General features: G+C 35.3%; 1 protein-coding gene and 1 long non-coding RNA gene across 7 annotated transcripts; one reads left to right on the forward strand and one right to left on the reverse strand.

The window, feature by feature from the left end:
• The first annotated feature begins 386 nt into the window (after positions 1-386).
• Positions 387-1,431, forward strand: LOC105629505 (Thioredoxin superfamily protein). Its single transcript, XM_012211114.4, has one exon. The coding sequence runs from the start codon at positions 595-597 to the stop codon at positions 1,276-1,278; it is 684 nt and encodes a 227-aa protein (XP_012066504.1). The 5' UTR covers positions 387-594; the 3' UTR covers positions 1,279-1,431.
• A 1,766-nt stretch (positions 1,432-3,197) lies between these two features.
• On the reverse strand, positions 3,198-8,227 carry LOC105629506 (uncharacterized). 6 transcript variants are annotated; one of them, XR_002283810.3, is made up of 4 exons: positions 7,663-8,227; positions 5,660-5,995; positions 3,656-5,517; positions 3,198-3,459 (listed from the first exon to the last, which is right to left on the reverse strand). It is a non-coding gene; the product is annotated as an uncharacterized LOC105629506 (long non-coding RNA). The 6 variants fall into 6 exon arrangements; XR_002283809.3 differs by having other exon boundaries at positions 3,198-4,866; positions 5,441-5,517; positions 7,663-8,222; XR_002283811.3 differs by having other exon boundaries at positions 3,198-4,866; positions 5,441-5,517; positions 5,626-5,995; positions 7,663-8,222.
• Positions 8,228-8,696: the final 469 nt, after the last annotated feature.

The following is an 8,696-nucleotide window of genomic DNA, read 5'->3' on the forward strand; positions in this document are numbered from 1 at the left end:
TTTAGCTTTCGTATTTTGTTATTGACTTACCAAAAAAAATAAAAATTAGACCAAAATACCTATTAATATAACAGAAATAAAATATAAAGACAAATTAATATATTTTTTAAAAAATAAAAATATAATAGTCATATTTCGGCAAACCACAAAAATCATACGTAATTTTCCCGTACAAATACGATCCTAGTTAATCTTCCAACGGTTGATCCTCAATTTTCGCCCGGTAAATGAGCGGCCGGATCTAAACATCCTGATAGAGACAAATGCCCTGCAGACTACAGATAGTGCGACTGATTTAATTTTGACTCTACAATGTCGAAATTCAAATATCGCAGATTAAATTTAATATATACTATATTTATTTATTATTTATTTCATATGTGGCAACCAGCGACTGGTGGGGCAACATCGGATCCGTACATTTCCATGGAGAAAGAAAGAAGCCAAAACAGAAAAAATCTGACCCTTCATTGCTTCCATCGCCCCCAATACTCACCGCCAAACACTTCAACCCACTGTTTCTTTTTCCCCTTCCTCTGTTGTTGACCCAATTACAAATTTCTTGCTCTCCAGTCTATACCACAGGAGCCATCAATGGCCGCGTCTCTCTCCATCTCTAGACTTCTCCTCTCTTCTCCCACAGCCGCCACCACAGCCACCACGACCAAATCCCTCCTCTCTTCCATTTCGCTCTCCTCCAGACTCTCTTTCCATTCTCTCCCTCTCAAACACCAATCCAAATCCTTAAAATTTAAAAGATTCTCTACCAAAACAACCACCATTTCCGCCGTCATTTCCGTCGGAGACAAGCTTCCCGACGCCACTCTCTCCTATTTCGACGCCGATGGAGAGCTACAAACCACGACTATCTCTTCTCTCACTTCTGGTAAAAAGGCAATCTTATTTGCCGTTCCTGGAGCTTTCACTCCCACTTGCTCACAGAAACACCTTCCAGGATTCGTGGAGAAATCCGCAGAGCTAAAAGCTAAAGGGGTTGATATGATTGCTTGTATATCTGTTAACGATGCGTTTGTTATGAAAGCTTGGAAAGAGAATTTGGGCATTAAAGATGAGGTGCTGCTTTTATCTGATGGGAATGGAGAATTCACGAAGAAAATTGGGTGTGAATTGGATTTGAGTGATAAGCCGGTGGGATTGGGAGTTAGGTCAAGGAGATATTCTCTTTTGGCCGAGGATGGAGTGATTAAGGTGCTCAATTTGGAAGAAGGTGGAGCTTTTACTTCCAGTGGAGCTGAGGATATCCTCAAAGTGCTTTAATCTTTTGTTGGTGAGATTTTAATGTTTTGATTTTGTTGTGTTTTAGAGTTTGAGGTTTCATATTAATGTAATAAAATGGATCGAACCTGAGTTTAATTTTCGACGAAAGGGAACAGAAATTCCTTGATTTTATATATTGTTGTTGTTGTCTTTCATGGAAGTCTGCTTTCTGCTTGCATTTCCTCTTAATGCATGGATTTTTATTGGATTGTGAAGTAGTTAAATAATGCTTGGATAGTTGTTTGGTCGATTTAAATCCATAGAAATTGATCGAAACGATATGGTTATATAGATATTGCAATTGGAGGGACTCTCTACCTATAATGGTGTTCTGTTTTGTCCTTGTTTATGGGTTTGTTGATGTGATCATGTAAAGCAAGAAAAGAATGGAGAATTCACTGAATTCATCTGCTTGAATGCTGTCAACTTTGAGATCACCAAATAGCAACTAGAAAAAGAAGAAGCAATTATGTTGCCCTTCTTCATCTGTTTTGCTAACATCATAGATTCTGGAATGTGAGTGGCAGAAAACCTCAATAAGAAATATCCATTCTTTATTCCAATCAGCTTTGTCTCAATGTTACTAGACTCGTCTTTAGGGTTGTTAGGTTGCATGTTCAAGCCAGGGTTGGAGCTTAAATAACCAGAAAAAAAGAGTAATATATATATATATATATATATATATACACATACCACTTCACAAACTAAATTCGGGACAATTTGAAATTGTTTTCAATACTGTTACTCTTTTGTATGCTTGTTAGACTTATAAACATTCCTCTTTAACATATGCCACTTTCCAAATGAAAGTTTGATTTGCTGGCAAAAGAATGGAATTTGGCTTTCATAATTTGGGGGAATTTACTTACGATTGCCATCTTATGACGGAGAAGCACCAAGTCGGAACAACAGTTGAATTGTTTTACCTGCGAGTCATTATCTTATTTACAGTCTTTTGATGCCTGTGTTTCTACTCAGAGGAACATGGTTTTTTCAAATCATCCAATGTGCTGTATAGAATATTTATTAGTTCAAATTCTGACAATGCATTGTGCGTATAGCTCTTACTTTTTCCTTTGAGAGACAAGAAAAAAGGCATTGAGGAAATGCATGTTGCTGATACTGTTCTTTTGGCCTTTTTGGCCTTTTTATAAGTGCAATGGTATGTCTAATTTTGCATGTGGCTTCTTCCTGTCATTATAGGTTTAGGCTCTGTAATTTTTCCATATTAAGCAAAATAAGTGCTGAAGGATCACTCCAAATGATTAGGTGTTTTAGCTATGTCCCCTAGATCAAGTACATGCAATGATCATTAACAAGTTGTAGACTGCTCCAAGATGTTCAGCTACGCTGTTCTTCACAGAAAAATTCCGTGTTTAATTGCCATATTGGAGCGAGCAAGTTCGTAATATGTACTTTTTTGAGGAGATCAAAGTAGTTATAATGGATCTGCTGTACCTTTTCACAACCAGTTATTTGAGGAAGTAAAAAGAAAGAAGCTGCAAGTTTGACGCCCAAGACCAAAAATATGTGCTCTAGCCTGGGGATGCTCATTTCATCCAACCCATGGAATACCTGCTCGAATTTGAAGGGGTGAATAAAATTGGATCATTTAAAGATCGGGTAACTATGGATTTGGAAATGAGATCTGAACCAAAATTTTTTTCTTTTTGTTTTTTTTTCCATTACACTTTTTTCTAGTTACTTTTTTATATGTTAATAAAATTTTTTGATAACTAATATTTATCGTTTGTAATCTTTTATGAAATGTGTTGAGAACATGTTTTGTTGTTTGTTGTTTGTTAATAAATATTATTACTTGAATTATGTTTCCGTATTTTTTTTTTTATAATGCACAATATATTATACTTATTAAGATAATGATTTTTATTTGCTGAGACCATATTATTAGTATAATGTGTATTGAGATATATCATATGTTTATTAAGAAATAATTATAAATCCAGGATGTGAATACCGGGAGCAACTGAAGCAGCTAGATCCCAATGCTTTGTTAATCGCACACCTTTAGGCTCACTGGAGGAAAAAATCTTGGAACTAACGTACTGATAGAAATTCAACAAGACATTTGGAACAGAGTTACAAACTTGAAAAATAGCTTGGAGATCCGAAGCTCTTGCAAGAGAATGAACCTTCGCATTTGCTTGCCTTCGAATCCACCTAATAGAATATCAGACCTGTTAGCTAATCCTTGATAACCATACAAAGTCAGATAAATATAAAGAGTTGGAACATAAAGCATGAATTACAACTTGTGAATCCAAAAAAACAAAACCCGGACCCATGAAATGATGTTCCAACCATGAAAGGGTTGATTTCGAAGCCATGGCTTCAACCATCTCAGCTGTCGGAATACCTTGAAAACGCCCTGAATTGCATGCCTGGAAAAACCTTCGGAATCTTCTACAACACCACCAAATTATCTCGATATTCCAAACTGGTTAAAGAGTGCCCAATCAACAAAGCAACACCAGCCATCACTCAGCAGGAACGCCATAGCGCAGAACACGAGAATTAGCTTGATGTTGCATGGCTTGATCAGGAACTCACAAATGGCAAGCTGCATGGTAGATACCTCCAACACAGAGCTCCTTTTGTTCCCATACCAACTTGTTTCTCGCATGCCAGATTTTCCATGCGAGTACTACAAAGTTACCCTTCCCTTAGCAAAAGATCTCCAAACATATGAAAAAGAACCTTTAAAAGAAACATCAAAGTTAAGATCTCCAAAACCATAATATCTCCAAACATTTCTTGCTTTATAGCATCCCAACAAAGCATGATTAATATATCTTCATAAAATCCACAATAAACACAGCCCCCATCTATTGGCATTTCTCTAGCAATTAATTTACCTTTTGTTGGCAAAATACCTCCTAATCCTATCTACATAAAATTCGTAATCCTTGATAGATATCTAAATTCCAAACTCCATTCCAAAAATCACCCTCTACCCTATTAACTTCCCTCCCTAAAAATCTTTGGCTTAGGAAATACCTACTTTTCATACTATAGCACCCTTGCCTCTCATAATGCCAAATTTTCCTATCAATCCTATCATGCTTACACAACAGAATGCTAGGGATGGCTCCAATATCTCTAACAGAAAACAATTCAATGACATTTGATGCATCAAATTCCCTCCATCCTTATCAATAGCTCACTTGTTATGTATGGGAAATCCATACATAATGGTCGCCAACCTAAAACACGATTCTTATATCTCCAAAAACAAATCATAACATTATCAAATTGCTTAAAATCAACCAAAGATCTTAGTAAACATTCAAAGAACTAAGAGAAGGAAACTGACCATCTATTCTAATCAAATAGTACAACTCCATAGCTTCATTCCTTCTTAATTTTCTTGATTTCCAATTCATCTTCATTTGCCAAGCTCTTCTAAAAAAAATAATAATAATAATAATAATTAATCCAATTCACTCTCCCCTCTCTTGGGTTGCTATAAGGGAAAACAAGTCTCCTCTTGTTTCTCTATTGCAGCAGCTAAATTGCTCTTGGAGAGCATTCGGTTGATTGTTTCTAGTTTCTCCCAGACTTGGTTTCCTTTAAAACAAGGATAAAGAATATAAGGGTCTTAGAGTAAAAAGGAAAGATATCTAGAAAGCTAGGATTTTACGGTAAGAATATGACAAAGTTACTAGGTCTTTTGTATTTGAAAAGGTAAGGTATATCCATGTGTGGGATATATACATGATTTGAAGGTATCTAGGTGTAACGATCCAAAATCATGGCCGGACCGACACTAGGGTCCAAGTAAGCATAAGACCCTCAAGGCCCATTGTAAGCCTAAACTACTAAACTTAATCACTTCAAAATGGATCTCAAGAACCGTAAGCCCATATTACTTTATATACAAATAATCATGTTATATCTTGACTCATTTTCAACATCTCTAATAATTCTTAACTCGAACCCAATTATACATAATACCCATAATATGAGCCAAATGGTTCATACATGCATATATACAGATGTCTAAACCACCCACATAAGTAATTAGTTAACATACCCATAGTTACACCAAATTAGAATTACCATAATTCTACAATTGTGGAGTTTAATATCAAAAAGGATTAAATAAGTTCTTGTATATAACGCTCACAATTTAAATACTTACTAGAACTGGGAAATTTCTTTTTTAGCTCTGCAGCCAAGGAAACAGAGTTTTAGCCGAAACAAAGAAGAATCTACTTCCTGAAAAAGTTAAACAAAAGAAATATAAGTTTAACAATGAATAATTATTATTGTATAACACAGACATTCATACAAAATGTTTCCTAAAATACTAAAATGAACACTCACTCAATCAAACATATGGTACAATATCAGCACTCACATACAAGTACATCATCATATAATGAAACACGTAGAGATTGGTCTGTGGCATCACCGAAACCCCGATGAGCCATCATCAGACATGGCCCATCCTCTCATGACATGTGCACCAGGGAGCCGATCCCCAATAAATGGCCAACCGGTCTAATTCTCACTTAACCAACCTTCTCATTGTTTTTCCAGTTTCTCTTTTCTTTTCCATTACCAATAGGAGGCCACCCTGTGGTTTTTCCATATCATTGATATCATAATATACACACGGGAGCGCTGATCTCCTTATACATGGTCGACGGTATCGTAGACCACCCTCGCAAACCCAATGGTAACTCACTTCATCCTAATTCCACACAAACAAGACATATCAGCATCACAACACGTCTAATCAAACATTGCATTTAAATACAAGCACATTAGATAAATAAATATTGTTATGCAAACACATAAATATGCACATATATAATTAAGTATAAAGTAATGAATATTTATGCTATAAAAATAAATAATTACTAATTAAATAAATAGGTAATTATGGCATTATGTGGTGATGTAACTATGCATGATGCAGATGGTAGTGCACTATTTATTAGTATTCACAGTGATAAAGCAGAGAGGAAGCTCTCTGATTTTGATTCACAGGAGCAGTGGACAAACTCGAACGATCTAATAAATTATAAATGCAAAGGAAAGAACTGAAACATATAAAGAGATTTATTTTAAATATATCAAATTAAAGAATTATACCAAACAAACCTATTAACTTATCCATTAAATATAACTAGCCTAAATTCTATTGAAATTTCGGCAGAAATCCCTAAAAATAGGACTTTCTACCTGTTAAGATAATGTCAAATACTCTCTCTATATATTCATTCAATTCACATAGTTCATCCATCGGACAATCAATCAAATCAAATGTCCATCCTCCTTTACATAACAATACCACCAATTAACGATTATCATTTATTACTCTTTACTCAACAACTCACTTTCAAAATCTTAAACTCAATATTTACCAAATCTACACCTAAGAAAAGATTAATCTCATAATTCAATATATTATTAAAATCTTTAACTAGCCATCATATATTTGTTCCCATCAAAATAAACACAAATAACTTGCAGTCTTACAGTCTCTAATCATATTACAATTTAGAAAGGTAAACAATTCGACAACCATTTAAACGATTCCAAAATTATATTATTCATCACATAAAAATTAACTAACAAATTCACCATTCGATAAGGTTTTTCATATATCGCATTTCTTCTCATGTCATCATTCTTAAAGTTAAAGTAATAGAATAATATGGAAGCAGCTATAACCATAGAAATCCCAAACTTATATTTAAACCCCATATTCTACTCACTATCTTGTTTCTTATTTCTTTTCTTTTCTTTTTTTTTTTTTTCAAGAATTTAATATACGATATCATTTCCTGCTTTATTAAGCAAAACTTAACGAAAATAGCTAAGGTTTTATTAAGCAAAACTCAACGAAAATAGCTAAGCTAGCTGCTGCCATACTAAGGGAAACTTAGATTTATGAGTAATTTCATTGCTACTTAACACGTTTCCCTATTTAAGAGCTTGATTGCAACCTCATATAATCATGTTAAAAGCTAGAGTTTAAGTGATTAACAAAAATACCTGCTGCCATTTAAGAATTATTCTCAATTCTCATCAAACTCGATCATTAGAACATCTATATTTGCAACAAATTATGAAAAGCATATGCATACCACCAATATAATCTTATTTCAAGCAAAACCATGATTTTCTCTGGTTAGAGGCTGCCACCCTTAACATACATTTTTCTGAGCTAGAACCACCTTAATCACACAAAAACACTTGCCAAAATATGTTTAACTATCATTAGTAATCAATTAAATTCTTTTTCTAAATAGGGATTTGATTTCTACATTAACTTAATTTATAAATCAAATCCTTCATTTTTTGATCAAAGACCTCAGAAATTATACTAAAGAGGTTCGGAAATAGACTTACTCAACAGTAGATCGCGTCAAAAATTGGAATTTCCCGTTAAAACAATCGACAATTACATTTATTCTCCAAACCGGTTACTGCCGCCGCTAGTTCGATTGAAAGCGAAGGAGATAGTGGCCAGAGAAGCTGCAAGTGAGAAGGTCAGATCACAATGTTGGCTACGGACAGGCATCGCCGGAAAAACAAAGGAACAGGGCTGTATCGCTACTGTCTCGATCCAAGCGCGACCGCAGTTCCTTGCGTTTGTTGTGCCAACCAGAAATGAAGAGAGAGAGAGAGAGAGAGAGAGAGAGAGAGAGATTAGAGCTATGCAATCGGCAGGAAGGAAGCTAGTGTCGCCAGAAAGACGGGGAGAGAAGACTGAGCTGTCGATCAAAATCGCAACTCCCTCTCTTGCCCGTGATGTTGAAATAGAAAGAAAGAGAACCGGAGACACGGTGGCGAGGAGGCGATGACAGCAGGAGGAGGTGGCGATGGCCAATGAATGGAAAATCGAAGAGAGATAGGAGAGGGGGATGTGTCAGTGCTGAAAGGAAGGAGAGGAAAATATGTTGGGCAAAACAGTAAATTTTTATTTTCTAGAGCTTTCTAGGTTGATTTAGATTCGATTAGAGTCCGATTTAGCCCAAATCATGCATTTTTGCTTGGTTTTCTTTTGGTTTATGGGTTTATAGATTTATTTAGTTTTTTAAAAAAGTAATGTTCTTTTACCTCATTAGCTAAATTTACTATTTAAGTTTTTAAATGAAAATTTTTTGAAATAAATTTTCCAAGTCGTTACGGTCTCCCCTTATAAAAATTTACCCTAGAATTTGGAGATAAACAAGGTGGGGAAAAATAGAACAAACAAAGAGTATATATGTGACACCTTAGGCAAATCCCACATCGGTTAAGCACAAGGTGGAAGTACTATACATAAAGGGTGGCAGTCTTGAACTTGTGTGAAGCCTTTTGGGCGGGTTGCAAAGCCTGCCTGAGAATAAAACCGTGAGGGGGGCGACGATATGTAACGCCCCAAAGCGGACAATATTACA

Source organism: Jatropha curcas, chromosome 2, assembly GCF_041381405.1.
Source record: "Jatropha curcas cultivar XTBG-Jc1 chromosome 2, XTBG_Jcur_1.0, whole genome shotgun sequence".
NCBI lineage: Eukaryota > Viridiplantae > Streptophyta > Magnoliopsida > Malpighiales > Euphorbiaceae > Jatropha > Jatropha curcas.

What these genes read in the sequence shown, in the direction of transcription:
- LOC105629505 (XM_012211114.4), top strand. Translation starts at nt 595, where the DNA reads ATGGCCGCGTCTCTCTCCATCTCTAGACTTCTCCTCTCTTCTCCCACA.